This window comes from Aquarana catesbeiana, linkage group LG03, assembly GCF_042186555.1.
Source record: "Aquarana catesbeiana isolate 2022-GZ linkage group LG03, ASM4218655v1, whole genome shotgun sequence".
NCBI classification, from domain to species: Eukaryota; Metazoa; Chordata; class Amphibia; order Anura; family Ranidae; genus Aquarana; species Aquarana catesbeiana.
In genome coordinates, this window is record NC_133326.1 from 332430920 (window position 1) to 332452546 (window position 21627).

The 21627-nt window shown below is 43.0% G+C and overlaps 1 protein-coding gene and 1 long non-coding RNA gene across 3 annotated transcripts in view; one reads left to right on the forward strand and one right to left on the reverse strand.

Moving 5' to 3' along the window:
* Positions 1–21627, reverse strand: part of RGS14 (regulator of G protein signaling 14) — a 160597-nt gene that overhangs the window by 5766 nt on the left and 133204 nt on the right. For both annotated transcript variants that reach the window (XM_073620523.1, XM_073620524.1), the window contains 3 exons: positions 8167–8248; positions 3356–3408; positions 914–1082 (listed from right to left, as the gene is read on the reverse strand). In XM_073620523.1, coding sequence (XP_073476624.1) covers positions 914–1082; positions 3356–3408; positions 8167–8248 — 304 coding nt within the window. The remainder of the gene's footprint in view (positions 1–913; positions 1083–3355; positions 3409–8166; positions 8249–21627) is intronic.
* Positions 8–21595, forward strand: LOC141132275 (uncharacterized). Its single transcript, XR_012242876.1, has 3 exons — positions 8–187; positions 17654–17710; positions 21133–21595. It is a non-coding gene; the product is annotated as an uncharacterized lncRNA (long non-coding RNA).

Here is a 21627-nt window from a genome sequence, read left to right on the forward strand (position 1 = left end):
CAGAATCCCTGTAATCATCGAACAGCTGAAAGCCTAGGCATTGGTCAGACTGTTTCTGCTGAAGGTGAGGATCAGCAAAACTGAATACTTATACCCCTATAACAAAGATCGCATAACCTAAAACCTAGGCTTTTGGCTTGGTGGCAACTACTGAAGGTAAACCAAGGCAGTATTTTCTCCAGAAAAGGTAAATATTTACTTGCTTTTGTTAATCTTTATTTGCCTATACTAGTTAATATAACTCTGTGCTATCATTAGGGTACAGGTCTACTTGATGGTGTTTTGATTCTTTCACCTATACTCCATGCTAGATAGCCATGCATCATGTATAAGAGTGGAATCCGGAGAACGGGTCTGAGCATATTAAAATAAACTATTTATCCCCCTAGAAAAACAAAAGCTTTATTCTTCATCAGCTGGATGGTAATGCAAATTATTTTATTACCACATTGTTTTATACTTAGGGCGGCACAGTGGTACAGTGGATAGCACTTTCGCCTAGCAGTAAGAAGGGTCGCTGGTTCGAATCCCAACCACCACACTACCTGCCTGGAGTTTGCATGTTCTCTCTGTGCCTGCGTGGGTTTCCTCCGGGTACTCCGGTTTCCTCCCACACTCCAAAGACATGCTGGTAGGTTAATTGGATCCTGTCTAAATTGTCCCTAGTATGTATGAATGTGAGTTAGGGACCTTAGATTGTAAGCTCCTTGAGGGTAGGGACTGATGTGAATGTACAATGTATATGTAAAGCGCTGCGTAAATTGACGGCGCTATATAAGTACCTGAAATAAATAAATAAAATAAATAAATACTTTACAAGAGCACTACCATGTTATGCTTTAGCTTTAGTAAACAACTCTTTATCATTTTTTTTTAACCACTGCATAATATGGCACTTGTTCACAAGAAATACCTTCAACGTCTTTGTGGGTTCGATAAGGCCTATTTTTCGTTTGGACAGGTTTATTAAACTTGATGGCAACTGAAGCATGATTTGCAGGACTAGGTTCCTTGTTTTCTCGATGGTGGTGATCTGCTCTTTGCATACTTAGTACAGTTTTCTCCTTCGTTGCATGTTCTTTCTGTATAGAAGTAAATGGCAAGATAAGTTTCAACTACAGAAATATAAAAGATTGCTCTTTGATTCATGACAAATTTTGGGCAAGAACTGCCACCCTGGTTTTTCTCACATTTTCTTGTAACCAGACTGTACAGGACTTTCAGAAAAAAAAGGTTTACAGAGTACTTTTAATAATTTTATGTCTGTGCAAACTCCTGCAGAACTATGCCTTATTGTACAGGAAGCTTCCAGGAGATTGCAGTATGATGAGTGAAGGGTATGAATAAATCCATTCTTAATGTCTAGGAGTAATGTATAACCAAATTGGGGCTGTGATAGCCCAGCCACCGTACACCTAATCCAGCCCGAGTGGTTAGCAGGTAAAAGCAGCTTCAGCTCAATTTAATCAGACCACAACCCCGACATGTTTCTCCTTGCCCCCGAGTTGTGGTCTGGATGAGTCGAGCTGAGGCTGCTTTTACCTGATAACCACTCGGGGGCAGGTAAGGTGTGCGGCCAGGCTATCTCTTCCTATTTCTGCAGTATGCTTTGGGTCTGGACCAGGGGCGTATCATGAAATCAGTGGGCCTGTGTGCAAGCTCAAAAGTGGGCCCTAAGCATGAACAAAAAAATGTGGCACGGTAAGGGAAATGTGTGCATGGTTTAAATTGTGCTAAATATTAGGCCTGGCTTAAAGGGGGAGTGGCCAGAGATTACTTACATAGTGCAGAATTTGGTAATGTTAAATAGGGAATGTACAGCACCATAGTGTCCAGCGATGGGGAGTATGTGCAGGAGAGGGGTGTGGAGTGTATGGTGGTGGGTATCATGTGCAGGAAAGGAGTGCGGAGTGTATGGAAAAAAATTTGCTTTTTTTAAAAAAAATGGGGATATTTATTATAGCAAAATATTGTGGGTTTTTTTTCAAAATTGTCTCTCTTTTTTTGTTTACAGAGATGATCAAATACCACCAAAAGAAAGCTCTATTTATGGGAAAAAAGTTCTGGGTAGTATGTGCAGGATCATGTCAGTAGGGCAGAAAATGGTGTCAGCAGTTCTTTACTTTTATTATTTTAGTTTTATTTTTTTTTTACAATTTAATTTTTTGTTACAATTTAATTTTTTATTATTATTTTTTTTTTCAAAATGCTTTTTGGGGGCCAGTGGATGGTGCCAGTAGGGCAGTAGGCATTGTCAGTAGAGCAGTGGATGGTTTCAGTAGTTTTTTTTTGTTTATTATTTATTCATTAATTTTACAAATGAATTTTGTTTTACATTATTTATTTTATCATAATGCTGTTTGGGGAGGAGGGGGTTTGTAGTTTTCTTTTTAATTATTTTTCAAATTGTTTTTATTAATATTATTATTTATTGCAATTCTTTTTTTTTTCCTTTTTTTTATCAGCCCTGTTGGGGAGCTTTGGTGAGATATCAGGGGTCTAAACAGCCCCCCTGACATCTTTCCTTTGAATGAATAGGAGAATAAACAGGAGACAGAGACTCCTGTTCATTCATAAACTGAAACATCGTAGTTTACGATGCTTCAGTTATGAATGAACAGAGTCAGTAATCAGAAAAGGAAGGGGCCAGTAAATGACATGTTTACCAGCCCCTTCCTCTGCTCTCCATCCTGACAGTTTGCTGTGGGGGGGGGGTGGAGAAGGACACAGGGTAACAGTTGGGACGATCGGTGCGGGCAGTTACAGGCAACGATCTCCCTGTTTACCTTTCAAAAAAGCAGTTGGCCGTCGTGGGAATGAGAGGATGAGCAGTGGAGAGGAGGAGCTCCTCTCACTCCCGCAGCTGTCAGATGCTTAATTAAAAGGTAAACAGGGAGATCGGTGCCTGTAACTGCCCGCACCGATCGTCCCGACTGTCAGCCAGGGATGGTTCATCTATAAGTGCAGGGTGGGACAGAGCACAGTGGGCCCCCCCTCGGGGCCCGTGTGCGGTGAAAACCCTGCACCCATGGATGATACACCACCTGACCTTTCCTCACTAGTCAGCGGCATCCAACTCATCAGACCTTCACAGCCTGGGCAGAGACCGTTAAGCATTTATCGTGGGTTATAAATTGGGGCTGTGTTGGGGTAGGCATATTTAAAATGCACAAGCTAATTACCATACAGCTAGAAACTTTGGCTAATGATGCCAGAATAGAAATTATAGATGCAGCATAGGTAAGCAGTGCTTACCAAGTCTATTTAATTGGTATTTTTAGAATGTCGTGAGCATTTAATACTGTGATCCCTGTTTTCTATAGGGTTCCAGTCAGTAATAGACACAGCATATTACCTTAACTTGCTTTTCAACCATATGTCCTCCTGCTTTTATAGGATCCTTCGCATCTGTTGGGTAAAAAAAAAACATACTGTAAATCTTGTGAAAATACCAATTGTCATCACTAGTTATAACAGATTATTGTATTCTGGTGTACATTTTATAATTCTTTTTTTAATAATATACTTTTTTTTTCTTTACTTTTTAATGGTTAAATATAGGGCTATCCATTTTCAAAGTGGTTGACCTGACTCATGCCTAATGCTACGTACACACGGTCGGACTTTCCGGCGGACTTGGTCCGGCACACTTTCTGACGGACTTTGTCCGCCAGGTGCGCCGGACTTTAAAACGGACGGACTTGCCCACACACGACCGGACTTTTCCGGCGGGCTAAGTCCGCCCGTCTTTCCGACGGACTTTCGCCGGAGGTACGGCGGACTTTCAGAATGAACGGACTTGCCCACACACGGACAAGTCCGTTCATTTTGAACGTGACTCATGTGCGATGGGACTAGAAAAGGAAATCAATCTTGCCGTTTTTATCGGCAAGACTGACACCTTGCGAGCCCCGTCGCGGGGCATACCAGGCCCTTAGGTCTGGTATAGATTATAAAGGGGAACCCCCTACGCCGAAAAAACGGCGTGGGGTTCCCCCAAAGATCCATACCAGACCCCGATCCGAGCATGCAGCCCGGCCGGTCAGGAAAGGGGGTGGGGACGATCGAGCGCCCCCCCCCTCCTAAACCGTACCAGGCCGCATGCCCTCAACATGGGGGGGTGCTTTGAGGGAGGGGGGCGCCCTGCGGGGCCCCCCACCCCAAAGCACCTTGTCCCCATGTTGATGAGGACAAGGGCCTCTTCCCGACAACCCTGGCCGTTGGTTGTCGGGGTCTGCGGGCTTATCGGAATCCGGGAGCCCCCTTTAATAAGAGGGCCCCCAGATCCCGCCCCCCCACCCTATGTAAATGAGTATGGGGTACAGCTCCGGGGGGGGGTCTTCCTCCGGCTTCGGGGGTTCCTCCGGTTCCTCTTCTCCCGGCGTCCGGTTGGTTCTTCTCCGCTCTCTTCTCCCGGTGTTCCAGTTCTTCAGCCGGCTCCTCTGCTGTCTTCAGGTAGCTCTATTGCCAGCAGAGGTCCGGGCTTCTGGGCTTCTGGGCTTCTGGGCTTCTTGGCTTCTTCCCATTTCTCTTCTCCAGATGTTGACACGACGCTCTCTCCGGCTGGACTGCTCTCTGAGGGCTCCGTTGTGACTTATATAGGCGGAGACCCCGCCCCCTAATGATGTCACAGTCCCTGGGCATGCTGGGACTGTGACGTTTTAGGGGGCGTGGTCAACATCGCCCGGTGACCACGCCCCCTAAAACGTCACAGTCCCAGCATGCCCAGGGACTGTGACATCATTAGGGGGCGGGGTCTCCGCCTATATAAGTCACAACGGAGCCCTCAGAGAGCAGTCCAGCCGGAGAGAGCGTCGTGTCAACATCTGGAGAAGAGAAGAGGGAAGAAGCCAAGAAGCCCAGAAGCCCAGAAGCCCGGACCTCTGCTGGCAATAGAGCTACCTGAAGACAGCAGAGGAGCCGGCCGAAGAACTGGAACACCGGGAGAAGAGAGCGGAGAAGAACCAACCGGACGCCGGGAGAAGAGGAACCGGAGGAACCCCCGAAGCCGGAGGAAGACCCCCCGGAGCTGTTTAATAAATTATTTTAAAAACCTGTGTAGTGTGTTTTATTATTGACACTTTTTCCCTAGGTGAATGGGTAGGGGTACCATGTACCCCATACTCATTCACATAGGGTGGGGGGGCGGGATCTGGGGGCCCTCTTATCAAAGGGGGCTCCCGGATTCCGATAAGACCCCCGCCCGCAGACCCCGACAACCAACGGCCAGGGTTGTCGGGAAGAGGCCCTTGTCCTCATCAACATGGGGACAAGGTGCTTTGGGGGAGGGGGGGCCCCGCAGGGCCCCCCCTCCCCCAAAGCACCCCCCCATGTTGAGGGCATGCGGCCTGGTACGGTTTAGGAGGGGGGGGCGCTCGCTCGTCCCCACCCCCTTTCCTGACCGGCCGGGCTGCGTGCTCGGATTGGGGTCTGGTATGGATTTTAGGGGGGACCCCGCGCCGTTTTTTCGGCGTAGGGGGTTCCCCTTCATAATCCATACCAGACCTAAGGGCCCGGTATGCCCCGCGCTCACCGCAATAGGAAAATCTGTTTTTCCTATTGCAGCGAGCGCGAGATGCAATACCCTGCCCTCGCGTCGTATCTGGTCCGTCGGACCAGCATACACACGAGCGGGCTTTCCGTCGGACCAGCACACAGACGAGCGGACTTTCCGCTCGAAACTGAGTCCGGCGGATAAATTTAAAACAGGTTTCAAATCTTGGTCCGGCGGACTTTGGGGAAAAAGTCAGCCGGAAAAGTCCGCTGGCGCCTACACACGGGCGGATTGTCCGGCACACTCTGGTCCGCCGGACCAATTCCGCCGGAAAGTCCGACCGTGTGTACGCGGCATAAGAGTTCAGTTTCCAGTGTTTTTTTATTTTAAGGAATCCCTTCTACATACATTTGATCTACATCAGTCTACATATGACACAAGTGTAACCTCATCACACCTGCTAGCACAGTCTTCTTTTTTAAACTCACTTTCATCTGTAACATAGATCTACACCACACCAGATAATCATTTCAAAGTTGCTTAGTTGTGCGAATCTTTCCAAGTGCTAGCTTGGCTCGCCAGCTGTACTTCAAAGATCAAAGGTAACCGGTTACGACTAAGCTGGTTTTTAAGCTCCGTTAGAGAGATTTCGCATCCCTTTATGTCCAACAACCAGAGCTGGGAAAAGGGGTGGGCAGGAGGAACGTCTGCCCTGGGCGCAATGGTTTATTTCAGGGGTGGGGGTGCCCTAACCCTAACTCTAAGGGAAGGGATGAGACACAGTTTGGCATCTTTCAACTGAGCGCTGGGTGACCTTGTCCCGGCACTGCCAACAACAGTTAAACAAGAAAGGGAGTGAGGACAGTGACACAAACAGAAATTTGTTTATGTTGCTTTTGGAAAGTTCCCTCCATTTCTGTCTAGTAAAAGAACAGGAAGTACAAATTCTCTATTGTATCCAAAACAATTAAAAAAAGTTTTGGCTTACCACACACTTTTAACTCAGTTTGCAAAACATCACTGGCTTTCCTACTGAATTAGCATGCTTACTGACAGCCTGTGTTAAAACCACTAAGCCAGATGGTCTCATCAGTTCTGGAAGGGGAGTGTCCCTTCTCATTTATTGATCAGAATGTTTAACCCTATTAAAAAGTATTACAATATTGTTTTTTAAATGCATTTTAGTCCTTGACATTAGGATTCCATAGTCAAAATATATGCAATCCAGCCTCTGTCTCATCTCGGCTAGAAGAGAGGAATCAGGTGTTTCTGCTCCTCTATCATTTAGCAGAGTGCGTAATCTGATCTCAATAACAGTACTTTAAATTACAAACAAATATATACTGCGCTGTCTCAAAGAAAAAAAAAAAAAAAAAACTAAAGCAGCCAGCACAGCAGTGGATAAAGTTGCAAAAATGACAAATTGGGTGGGGTCAGATGATGACTTCTAAGTCAAAACGCGTTGGAAGGATATGCTGAGACCACTGTCTTCTTTTATACAAGCGCTTGATTTTACTGCTAACACGTGAGTGTATTTCCTTTGCTTTTTATGTATTAAAATTTCCATACGGAGTTACACTATATGCCTTCCTCTTTCTTTTAATGATGGGGCTGACTGCCTATATCTACTGAGTCCACCCATACCTTACAACTGTTCGGAGGTCCATCTGGAGGTCATATCTGGATAGAGCATCTGATCCCCTTGGTATATTATACCACAAAGCTTGATTGACTCACTAGGTGTACACCTATTTGAGTTCAATCCCTCTGGTAAGCAGCTTCTGGTGTCTTTGGTGGTGGACCTACTATTAACTGTTATTACACCATACATATTTGAAGTTAAAGACTGTCACTATATTATATCCACATGTGGTTGAGGATTATCATCACACATGATTGAAGCTTGTCACTGACTTTTTTCTTCTTTTTTGGACATCACACGTCCAAGTTCCTTTGTTTATAGACATCACATGTCATAATAGAGGACTGCTTGGAGTATTTTTGAGCACATCATTTTTTTATTCACGTTTTTTGTACTCATATTATTTGTTATGGTTTACATGATCACATAAGCGCTGCACATTTCACCCAATTCGTAATCTGATCTCACCTGCTATTCAGTTCAATTCAAAGGGGAGCTGTTACCTCACTCTGCAGAAAGATGGTGCCTTGCGTGTATCTACCTACCCATGGCCATCGTAGTTATATAATATTTCTATGAAACTTTTCATATTAGCCTTATTAACAAAAATTGAAAACCATGTATTTAAAATTATTTTATTTTTGACATAATAGATATATACAACAACATTAAAAATAACCTTTAAGGTTTGCAGGAGATACGATGGATTTGCTAGGAGGTATGAGGGTGGTTAAAGAAGGAAGAAGGATGTACAACAGAACTATGCAGTATAGCTATCATGAAATGGACACAGGAGGTCAACCTCTCAAGCTATATCAGGACAAATGTGTTTGTAGAAAGTGTTGATTCTGAAAATACAAACTTTAGACATATAAAGGATAATTAAAAATGTCATAACTTCCAGTGAGTGATTATTGAAATATTTGAAAAGTGACAGATATTGTTTTAAAAAAATACAGCTTCATGGTCAACTAACCTACTTACTGCCATTGTGGCCACACTGGCCTGTAAATAAAATCAATTTTCTTACCGGTGATTGTATGAAGAATAAGAGTCAATCCTGCTACTTGGGTCACAGGCTTGCCTTGGTCTACAGCTTCTGATTCACCAATCTGTTGAATAATGAAGCACATTAAAATACACATATGTATAGTCCATTTGATGCCTACATAAGCAAAGCAGAAAAGTGTAACTAAAATTCAGATTTTGAGCATCCTAATAAACATTCTCAGGGGTTCCTTTGGAAAGCTAGGAAGCTAATATCAACTGAGAGACTGGCATTGTGTTTTCAATGTGCCTGCACATTTTAATGTAATATGTGCATTGGGCCTGGAACTGGACAGCATAGCTTTTGCTGGATTTTAGGCTTCCTTGAGATGCAGGTGACTTAATCCATCAGTGCTTGTAATATTCTGTTTTTTTTTTTTTGTTGTTGATTGGTCAACCTGGGTGCATTCAGCCTGCCCATACAGTACATGATTCAAACCATCTATTGCCACTATTGGACTACCTGCACAAAAAATGGATGAACACCAATATAAAGAAAATTTGAGAAAAAAGGTGCAGCACTTAAAGATATAGTCCACAGGGCGATGAACTCAAGATGTATCACAAATCTTGGTGAGGAAAAACTCTTGATCAGGGAAGAGGGAGAGCCACCACCATCACCGAACACACTGCCTTTTACCCTCCTCTGTGGACCTTTATGTACATCCCCAGGAAACATAAAAGAACAGGCCTCATGGTGCAGTAATCTTAACATCAATTTATTGTGGATTCTTTGCGGGACACAGCGGCCATCTTGTTGGAGGTTCTCATGTAATGAGACCATAACACAAGAGATTTTTAATCTACTATCATGTGAGTGCAATTCTTGTTATTATCCACAATAAATTGATGTTATTACGATTACTGCACCTTGAGGCCTGTTCTTTTATGTTTCCTGGGGATGTACATAAGGGTCCACAGAGGAGGGTAAGAGGCAGTGTGTTTGGGTGATAGTGGTGGCTCTCCCTCTTCCCCGATCAAGTGTTTTTCTCACCAAAATTTGTGATACATCTTGAGTTCATCGCCCTGTGGACTATATCTTTCGCTGCACCTTTTTTCTCTATTTGCTGTACATAAAAAATCTGTTTGTTTTAGAAGTAAACATCCAGGTTTCTGTAAATGGACCTTTTCAAAAATATGTAATTGAAAATTTGAACAAGCTATCCTCTAATACAATGGGAAAATAGATCCTATTGTGTATTGGGCCAATGTCACCAAGTCAATGGCAACTTTTTTCAGTTCCATTATTTTTATTTTAAAGGCTTAGTTCGCAATTTTTTAAAATTACAGCTCCCCTATGTACCACTATACCATTAATGTACCTCTGTTGCAAAATTAAAGCTTTCTCTGATTTTTAGAACAAGGCCTTACTTTAGCCCCTTGTGTGTTCCATAGAAAAGTTCACTACTTCCTGGTATGTTGATTTAGGAAAAGCCAGCCAAACGCACACATGGAGGGAATCCAGACATAGTTGATAGGTGCAGAGTGTGTGTGGTAATGAGGTCAGCTGTTGAACTGTTTCCTGTGTCTTACTGATTTTTCCATCCTAAAATCATGAACTTTTCTATGGAACACACCAGGGGCTAAGGTAAGGCCTTGTTCCAAAAAATCAAAGAAATCTTTTATTTTTCTTCAACAGAGGTACATTAATGGTATATTGGTACATAGAGGAGCTGGAATTTAGAAAAAAAAAGTGAACGTAGCCTTTAAGGGAGTTCATGTCAAACAAAGCTGTGTAAATAAGGACTAACAATAACTTGACCTTTTGACATATTTGACCTATGGCATGTATGATACAAGAGTGCCGTCTAGAGTTTCAGTTGAGTAGAGTTATTGGCAAATATTTATATTCCCCCCCCCCCATTTAAGCTGGAGGTTCTGCACAAATTGCTGGAGTTCACACAAGAAGAAAGAACAAGAAGGGGCCTCCAATTGTGTAGTAACATCGACCAAAATTTAATCAATAAAAAAGCTGTACAGGGCAATAGGCCCCTTCTTGTTCTTTTCTTCTATATCTATCTGGATTCTGATGCGAGCCTGACCCGGCCCTACATCTATCATCTATTCTCCGGACTAAGCTACTGGTCTCCAACTGCTATTCATCATAACTTTTAAGGAATTTACCCTTGCCTTTTAAGGTAAGGGCTCTGTGAGCACGTATCCTAGCTGTCATCCCACCACTAATTACACATTTTCAAATTTTGTTGCATTCACTGAGAATATTTATGAACGGCCTTTCACTATTTTGTGGACTCATTTTATTTATTTTAATTTTCTACATTTTTTGGAGTCACGATTGCACATTGTTATTTTGGTCACTTACTTTTTATATCATAATTTTTTGTTCACTGGGCTTTTTATAATTATTAATATTATTATTAATAGTTTTTGATACACATTGTCAACCTGGTTTCTTTGATTGCTATTAATTTGTTTCAAGAGCCATTACTTAGCTATCTAGCACTGGAACTTTTGAATTACCTTCAGTTTTTGATCTTCACCATTTTTAAGAAATTATTCATGTCTCAATGTACTCATTTGTGATTACACTGTGATTTATTTAGTTTTACGGATTGTTTTTTGGGAAAAAAATCATTCTTATATATGCACTTTAATTATTGGTTGATTTGAGAACACAACTAGATTTTGCAGCATCTCTTCAGTCTTCACTTTTTAGTAGCGCAGAGGTTCTTGTTTTGTATTATTTACAGGTGTGGGAAGTCGTCCCCGCCGGGAGAACATTTAAAATTGCATGTAAAATCTGTCAGGCTGGTTGTACCCAAGTTGATTGGTCAACCTGGGTGCATTCAGCCTGCCCATACAGTACATGATTCAAACCATCTATTGCCACTATTGGACTACCTGACAGATATTTTATTTCTCTTGCTGGAGCATGCAGAGTGAGCAGGAACACCCAAATCTCCAAAATGGACAAAAAAATAATGTGGAGATTTGGCAGGGAGTACATAGAGACATAAGACATTAGTGGCCAGGGATAGATTCAGGCCACCAGACTTAATCTAGTACTTGGATATCACATTTGGGTGGAATTGTCTTTTAATATCTGAACACATAAATTGCTGCACTGTAATAAACTTTTGTCTTGTGGTCTTTGAAATTTAGCCTGATGTACTATTTTCTAGAGTGTAATCCTTGTGACCAGCACTAATCAAACATCAATCTCAATTTTTTTGCACACACTACAAGTCCTTCTATATCAAACAGTCCTGGCTTATGACTGCAGGTAGTTTACATTAGAACATTCCTCTAGTGCCTTGGTTTAGCTAGAAAACTATCCAAGTTAAGCCAGAATAACATCTTACAAATGATCTAATAAACAGTATCCACCAGCCTTCAGCCATGAACAAAACACTGACATATGGGAATAATACAGTGTGGTTAGTTCTCTTTACATATTTGGCTCCAGCTTATACATCACCCTGTTGCATCATGTCGCCTTCAGGTAAAAGCACAGTCGGCAGCGTCAGTCAGAAAATGATAATTGATCTGCTAGCTAAACTGCCAGTAAACTGTATTACTAAAAGTAGGCTTCAATAAATATTTTAATATAGTTGTTAAATGAAATGTAACGTAATTGTTGTGTGATAATACATTTTGTACATCAAAATAATAGCCAATTTATATCAAGGGAAATTAAGTCGCTTTAACTGAGATCACATACATTTTAGAAGATCACTATGCCTAAAATACATTCTATACAATATACAGCAAATAGCTAATAATAACTTTCAATAACTACCCCCGAAGGAACCATTGGAAATTGCCCAGGTTCTTTTTCCCAATAGATTGCCCCGCAGCCAGGCACACATCCACAGTCACTCAATAACAAGTCCAGGGGTGTTCTTTTTTTTGGTGTTTTTATTTTTGGGGTAATTTGGAAAGGGTTGGGGCAATTGAGTGGGATATTCAAAAAAGAACTTGTAGAACTGAAGCACAAGTCCTCGCAAAAGCAAACTGTGGACTTGGTAGTAGAAGCAATCAAAAGCACAAAAGCTTTTTTCGTTGAACAATCAGAGCATAGTCCCTTCACAAAAAAAAATATATAGACTGAGCTCTTCAGGACACCAGCCAATGTCCCCTTTACACAAACACAAACTCTCTAACACCAGAGAGGTGGCAGCAGCCCACAGCCTCTAAGATCTCACAGCAGTCTGCACTCACAAATGTCCTAGGAAAGTTGGTTGCCTCCTTTCAACATCAATGCAACACCTTTCTCCTGTGATACTAGACTAGATCTTCAGACGACAGCCTCTCAGTCAGATCTCCGTAACTTCAGCATCCAGGCCTCTCAGCTAGCCCAGTTGAGGACTCATGTACAGCAAATCCATGGCAGGACTGCCCAGAGGACAGCAAGCCCTCCGGGCTGTGTTCTCTCCTGAACAAAAAGACAAGACTGCTCTGTGTCTTAGAGTATTTATACAGACTCCCAGCAGCCTTCAGGGCCACCCTCCTGGGATTGGCCAGGGCTGTATAAATATTCATGCTGCCATTTGCATTGCTCCATGCCTGTGTTTCAGAGAGATCTACAGTTTTCTGTTATACAGAGGAAGCAATCACACCTGCAGCATCTGAAACACTGAACAGACCTAAATAATCATATGTATCTGCATTGCTTACACTGAGCTAGAACTACATTTGCCTGAACCAGAATTTTCAGCCACACTGATTACAGTGAGATGCAAGCTAAATTTACCTAACAACAAAAATGCAGCTACACTGAACACAGTTAGCCATAACTAAATCTACCTAATCTTTGCACCTATCTAGGAGGGTGCTACATAAAAAATTATCCGAGTTGTACATGCATTGCTGTACAACTGACATTCATGCTAAATTCATGCTAAAGTACAAAAAGAGGACAGCCATTTCAGGCTAAGGATAGGCTGAACGCATTGCTTTTTAGTGCAATTAGTGTAGCAATCTCCTAAATAGATTCTGGGGGGTAGTTACATTTAGTGCTGACTCACTGTGTTCGGTGGAACTTGGTTTCTTTTTGTCAGGAAATTTTAGCTTGCCGCGCTGTAACCAGTGTGGATGCATTTGTTGTGTCAGGCGAATCTAGCTGTGCTCATTGTAACTAGCGCAGCTGATTAATTAGATCAGTTCAGTATTTTCAGCTGCTGATAGTCTGTTTACTCTCCCTGCTTTTCAGAGAGTGTAGAATTTTCTGGAACATGGGTGTGGAGTTAGGCAGATTGCAGTATGAATATTTATGCCGCCCTGGCCAATCCCAGGGAACAGGGCCTTGAAGGCTGCTGGGAGTCTGTATAAAAAAGTCAGAGACACAAAGCTCTGGGTCGTTTACCTGCAGAGGATCAATCCAGCCTGGAGGGCTTCTGCGCCCCCCTGCCCCAAAGCACCCACCCCCCATGTTGAGGACATGCGGCCTGGTACGGTTCAGGAGGGGGGGGGGGCGCTCGCTCGTCCCCACCCCCTTTCCTGACCGGCCGGGCTGCGTGCTCGGATCGGGGTCTGGTATGGATTTTGGGGGGGAACCCCACGCCGTTTTTTCAGCATAGGGGGTTCCCCTTAGAATCCATACCAGACCTAAAGGCCTGGTATGCTCTGCGACGATAAAAGCGGCGAGATTGACTTCCTTTTCAAGTCCCGTCGTACCCGAGTCACGTTCAAAATGAACGGACTTGTCTGTGTGTGGGCAAGTCCGTTCATTCTGAAAGTCCGCCGTAACTCCGGTGAAAGTCCGTCGGGAAGACCGGCGGACCTAGTCAGCCGGAAAGTTCGGTCGTGTGTAGGCAAGTCCGTTCGTTCAGAAAGTCCGGCAGAAGTCCGGCGGGAAGAACGTCGGACCTAGTTTCCCAGAAAGTCCTGTCGTGCGTACGCGGCATATGTGTATATTTAAAGGGAACACCGGCTGGTGTCCTGAAGAGCTTAGTTTATCTAATTCCTTGTGAAGGGACTATGCTCTTATTGCTCTAAAGAAAGAAGCCTGCATTTGATTGCTTTTACTACAATCCAAGTTCACAGTTTGCTATATGCAAGGACCTCTGCCTCAGCTCTACATTTAACTGTTTCCACTACTAAGCTAAGTTCATAGTTTGCTATATGCAAGGACTCCTGGTTCAGCTTAATAGAAAGGAGTTCACTCTCCTCAACTTGTACATAGTTTCTTTTGGAGTATCCCACTCAGTTCCCCCAACCCTATCCCCATTACTCCAAATATAGGAAAAAACAAAAACAACGCTCCCAGACTGGTTATTGAGGAAATGTGTGGCTGAGATCGTGTGCATGGCTGAGATTGTGTGCATGGCTGCGGGGCAAATTCCAGCGGTTCCTACAGGAGAAAGCACTGCATCAGTCTATAGGCTGATGTACAGGAAAAGCTATCCAGAAAAGCATATATTGGCTTCACCACCAACATATCTTAGCATGGAACTGTATGGTAAGTGCACAGTGTTATGTTAACCACTTACGTCGGCAGAATGGCACCACTGTGCGAACCGGTACGGCGGCTCCTTTAAGAGCCATAGCAGGCACTACAGCCATCCATGATCGCGGGCACGAGAGTTCTGGCAGGGGAGGAGAGACAGATCGTCTGTTCCTACTAAGTAGGAACAACAATCTGACTCCTCCACTAGTTAGTCCCATCCTCTCACAGTTATAAACACTAACTAGGGAACACATTTAACCCCTTGATTGCCCCCTAGTTTTAACCCCTTCCCTGCCAGTGACATTTACACAGTAATCAGTGCATTTTTATAGCACTGATCGCTGTATAAATGTCAATGGTCCCAAAAAAGTGTCCGATCTGCCCACTGCAATGTCGCAGTCCCAATAAAAATCGCTGATCGCCGCCATTACTAGTATAAAAAAAAAATGCGGATACGGAGTATGTAATATTCAGTCTGTTACTGTGAAATGAAACCTTAATATGTTTTTTTTTTATTAATTAAAATCAGGTTAAAACCAAAAGAAGTGTTATCTTTTAAAAATTGTGTATTGACTAGTACCTTTAAAGTCCTCTTCTTTGTATATTAGTGTGTCTAAATTTAACAGATGTGGTGCTGGATGTAAATCTTCTCCTGCCCATTATGGTCAAAGAACAATGGCAGGAACTATAGTTCTTATGGCTTGACCACAACCTGCTCAAGTCAACGGGGCCACTCTTTAAGAGCCCCAAAACTGTGTACAATGCACGACATGCCAGTGTGGGGATCAAAGGGTTTAAAGCAGGTAGTGAGGAGGTGATACAATCCTCCTCACCACCTATGAAATTGGTCTTTGAAGAGTGAGCTGTGTTTGTATAGCTCTTTAGAGAGCAACACTACTGTGAACGAGCCCTTTAAGACAGATGGAAGTGCTTACCTCCCTCTGAGGGCCCGATCACACTAGTGTTGCTATCTGAAGAGTGATCTGCATTTGGATCTCTTTTTGGTGAGCATCTGACAGGCAGTGAGGAGGCATTGTATTGCCTCCTTACTGCCTGCTATAACTCCTTGAACCCCACACCAGCACAGTTGCAGAGTGGCTCCATTTACTTGAAAGCAAAGCAAACCATTGTGGCTATAACGTGTCCTGTATATACCCCTAGCCTTGGTTGGGGGGGGGGGGTAGTAAAAGCATGGCTCAACTGCAGGGTTTTACCATTCTTCGACTGATAGTGTGAGCAAGTCCTGAAAGCGACCCCAAGTTAAAAATGCTGCAAAGCAATGTATTGCGACCGTGTACTGGACAGATTCTTGCATAGCATGAATCCACTGGTCATAGAGGGGGTGGCTGGAGAGAGGGGGCGCCCTTATGGATGCACCGCCACTGCTACGCACTGTCATGAACTCCACACTCCTTTGTTATACATACTACCCACTGTCATGAACTCCACACTCCTTTGTTATACATACTACCCACTGTCATGAACTCCACACTCCTTTGTTATACATACTACCCACTGTCATGAACTCCACACTCCTTTGTTATACATACTACCCACTGTCATGAACTCCACACTCCTTTGTTATACATACTACCCACTGTCATGAACTCCACACTCCTCTGTTATACATACTACCCACTGTCATGAACTCCACACTCCTCTGTTATACATACTACCCACTGTCATGAACTCCACACTCCTCTGTTATACATACTACCCACTGTCATGAACTCCACACTCCTCTGTTATACATACTACCCACTGTCATGAACTCCACACTCCTCTGTTATACATACTACCCACTGTCATGAACTCCACACTCCTCTGTTATACATACTACCCACTGTCATGAACTCCACACTCCTCTGTTATACATACTACCCACTGTCATGAACGCCACACTCCTCTGTTATACATACTACCCACTGTCATGAACTCCACACTCCTCTGTTATACATACTACCCACTGTCATGAACTCCACACTCCTCTGTTATACATACTACCCACTGTCATGAACTCCACACTCCTCTGTTATACATGCTACCCTCTGTCATGAACTCCACACTCCACTGTTATAAATACTACCCACTGTCATGAACTCCACACTCCTCTGTTATACATACTACCCACTGTCATGAACTCCACACTCCTCTGTTATACATACTACCCACTGTCATGAACTCCACACTCCTCTGTTATACATGCTACCCTCTGTCATGAACTCCACACTCCTCTGTTATACATACTACCCACTGTCATGAACTCCACACTCCTCTGTTATACATACTACCCACTGTCATGAACTCCACACTCCTCTGTTATACATGCTACCCTCTGTCATGAACTCCACACTCCTCTGTTATACATACTACCCACTGTCATGAACTCCACACTCCTCTGTTATACATGCTACCCTCTGTCATGGACTCCACACTCCACTGTTATAAATACTACCCACTGTCATGAACTCCACACTCCTCTGTTATACATACTACCCACTGTCATGAACTCCACACTCCTCTGTTATACATACTACCCACTGTCATGAACTCCACACTCCTCTGTTATACATGCTACCCTCTGTCATGAACTCCACACTCCTCTGTTATACATACTACCCACTGTCATGAACTCCACACTCCTCTGTTATACATGCTACCCTCTGTCATGAACTCCACACTCCACTGTTATAAATACTACCCACTGTCATGAACTCCACACTCCTCTGTTATACATACTACCCACTGTCATGAACTCCACACTCCTCTGTTATACATACTACCCTCTGTCATGAACTCCACACTCCACTGTTATACATACTACCCACTGTCATGAACTCCACACTCCTCTGTTAAACATACTACCCACTGTCATGAACTCCACACTCCTCTGTTATAAATACTACCCACTGTCATGAACTCCACACTCCTCTGTTATACATACTACCCACTGTCATGAGCTCCACATTCCTATGCTGCAAATACTAAACGTTGTTACCCTCTGTACTCCTCTCCTGTCTGAGGATTTGAAAGCCCGATCTTCTTCCCTGTCATTTCCTAGGGCTTACGGGAGTGTTGTACCGGCTGCATGGGCAGTGACAGCTAATCCCCTATGGAGGTAAGTGCAGTGGGGCCTGGGGTGGGAAGGGTGTAGGGTGTTAATTCACCTATTCATTTTTTGTGAAACAATGAACTTACACATTAAGGCTTCATTCACATCTGCCTGTTTGTGTATGTGTTCCTGGCACATGTGAAAAACGCATTAAAAACGTTATTGGCACTCGTGGTGCAATTAATTCTTAATGGCACCGCAAACGCGTGGTAAAAAACACATGAAGCACTATGCCTGAACAGATGCAGGAGCTTCTTTGGCGAGCTACCCTATGTGTGTTGCCCAAAAAAAGCATGCAAATATGCACATTGAGGGGATGCTGAGGGTGTGCTAAGTGTGAATGAGGCCTAAATGAATGTCCCATAACATATGTAGCGGTACTCCCGCAGAAGCCGCTGGTAATATTGGGTCCTCTGTTCTTTCTCTGGCCATAAGATGGAACCTCACTCCCACTGACACCACCAGAATACTTTTGCTGGGAAGTCCCAACAGTCATGCAAAGATGGCACAAACTGACCTTTAAAATATAAGCAGATTGCATTGACAGACCAAAATAAAAAGGTAACACAGATCAGTAGTTCAGTGTCAACATATGGAAATCAGTGCAATACAAATACAATGTAATAAACCCAGGTACCTTTAAAGCTATACTCAGTGTGTACTGCAGTACCAAAAGTATAACAAAAAGTTCTCTCACTGAGAGAATACACTCCAGGTGTGGAGGGCTAACTACGACAGGCTAGTTCACTTGAGGGCTCTCAGACAACGAGGCTAGGCTTAGGTCTGTAGGTTTAATACACTACTAGCAACCCATTCTGCCCCAGGTTTGTGACAAGATCTAAACAGTTCTTTGGACATGTAAATACCAGCTGGATACGTCAATCTAAATTGTATAGGGGGGTGGATAGGGGTGACCTAGGACGGTAGCGGAGGCCTTTTTTTTTTTTTTTTTTTTTAGCGGTAAGCTAGCATATTTTTTTCATTTTCTATATTGAACTTGAAATTGAAATTAATAATTAATTAATCCTAAAAAGGATACTACAATCAGCCTCTCCCTAGCATGAAATGGCAGATATGTCACTATACTAAACATGCTAATGTTTGCGAAAAGTAAAAGTGGATTTACTGTATAGTTGATCAATGAACTTCTCACTACTCACTGCTCACTCAATCCATTTTGTCTTTGATGACTGATATATTTATGTGAATATCTTCATTAAAACCGTTTGACACTGCCAACATGCAGTGTTGTAGGATATGATTGCTATTTTGATGAGGTGAGCTCAGTCATAAGGAATTAATTAAGAATAAGGAATCATTTTTTTTAAGAACTTCAGTGCAGAGTTATCTAAGATAAGATGCCAAATGACCTTCTGCAGAACAAAACTGATCTGACAAGATAATGAAACCCACGCTCATTTCAGATGAAAGCACCAATTAATGGATGACGTGTGGTTGGTTATATTTCCTATTGCATAATATGTTCATGCCATAACAGATCTTAATAAGTGACTGGCAGTGAAAAGGGAAATTTAAAAAAATACTGTGATTACAGACATTTAGTTCCCCGTTCACTGCCCAACAACGTACTCATCCCAAAATGAAATGATGTACATTCATGTTACGTCTAATATGGCTAAGCATCCATCCTCATGCTGTGTTTTTCCTAAAGGGCAACCCAATGCAAATTCTGCAAGAAGGGATTGATGGAGCAGAGGGTGAGAGGGAGTTTAGTGTATACACCCTTGTGCCTTTAGTCCCCCATTTCTCTGTCTGGAACTCTCAACAAGTGCTATCCAACTTCTGGTTCTCCATCTCTCCTTAGTGTTAGGATTATAAACGTCTATGAGGAATTTCAGTTGGCTGATTGTAGAACTTGTCAGAAATGACTTTGCTGATAACAGAGGAACAGAGCAGCAGAAAGACACGGCAATTAGAGCTTTGGAGAGAGAGAAGTAAACACTACAGATATATGTCCTTAGGTCAAATTTCATTAATGGGGTTTACAACCACTTTAACCCTCCTGGCAGTATTCCTGAGTGTGGCTAAATTTCAGTACCAATAGCGGTAACCTCGAGCCACACTCGGGATTGCATTGCAGAATCCTGGTACAGCATACTTACCTTGTCACCAGGATCTTGCGATGTCCCCCCGCTGTGTCCTCCGCCAGATCATGCGCTCGATGCTCTGTATTCCAGGCTGCGTTCCCTGCGAGTGTCACGATGCATGGGGGCAAAGCCCGGTGGCAAATGTATACAAAATACTTATACAATACAATTTGAATACAAAATACATAACACATACATTACACTGTAATCTTACAGATTACATTACTGTATCAAATCATTTCACCTCCCTTTTGTCCCCAGTGCTTTGTCCAGTGCCCTGCATGCACTTTTATATTATATATACTGTTCTTTCTGCCTGGAAACTTGAGATTGTCCATAGCAACCAAAAAGTGTCCCTTTACGTCAAAAGTGGTTTTAGACCAGCTAGAAAACAGCGATAGTAAATTAGAACACTTGCAGAATTGAGCGATAGTGAATTGTGGGGAAATTCATTTTATTATTATTATATTATTTTTTTATAATTATTTATAGTTATTTATTATATTATAATTTATGATTTTGTGTTTCAAACTTTATCATACCCAGGATGTCTACTAGACTCTTGTTTGGACAGATTTAAGTGTGTTGTAAGAATTACAGGCCTACAATATAGAACGCCAAATTTGTATGCAAAACTATTGTACCGCTTTGATATTTAAAAATCTGACATAATCATACCGCCAGCGAGGCTACAGTGGTTGTAAAGGCTGAAGGTTTTTTTTTTTACCTTCAAGCATTCTATGCGTGTAGAATATACAGGTATACAACCTTCTGTGTATAGCTCCCCCTCAGACCCCCCTAATACTTACCCGAGCCCGATCTCGATCCAGTGATGTGCATGAGAGCAGCTGCTCTCCCAGGTCTCTCCCTCCTCATCGGCTGAGGCACAACAGTGGGAACCAATGATTTCTGCTGCTGTCAATCACAGCATGTGAGGAGGGAGCAGGTGGTGGGGCTGAGCCATGCTCTGTGTGTCTTATTTCACATAGAGGTAGCTTGGGAATGAGCATGCACGAGTGGCAACCTGCTATAGGGGATTTTGGCAATGGGGAGGGGCCAGAAGCTCCAGTGGGGGACCCAAGAATAGGAGGCTCGGGGGCTGCTCTGTGCAAAACTATGACACAGAGCAGGTAAGTATGATATGTTTACTTTTTTATTTTTTATTTAATGGGCCTTTAATATCCATTGAAATCCCAACTCCAAGCAATATTTTAGTTCTTGAATAGGTCCTCCAGATGCAGATCAGGCTTCAATACTCATCTTAAATAGGGCTGTCATCTACTGTACCTGTACCTGTATTGTACCTCTTACTCACCACAGGACATCCACTGTCTTTCCGGGATGAATGACGGCCCAAGTCACTCAACATGGAAGATCGAGTGAAAATTGTGAGTGCAAGGTGTCAAGGCCCTGAGAGGGTGTCACCATGCCTTCATTCAAAGTGTACTTTTGAAGAGAGTGACGCTGATGTCATCACATCAGCATCACTTTCTACATCACTTAGGACATCCTAGTCTGAAGAAGAGGCAAAGATGAAGAGGACCCTGCGACGTCACGTGACTAGCTCAAAGGTTTCAGAAAAGGTGACTATTAAAACACCAGAAGCATAAAATACTGCCAGTGGGGACACAGAACAGGGGAATAATTTTAAGATGAGCAGCGTGATGGTGGGTTTTAACTATCATAGCATTCTGAGTGTCCCCCGGGTTTACACCTGCCTAAAGAATTAACAGTTAGATTTCGAAAACTTGCAGCAGTAGGGCATTACAGACAATTGCTAACACTGAACTTGATATGTAAAGTTCTATAATGTTT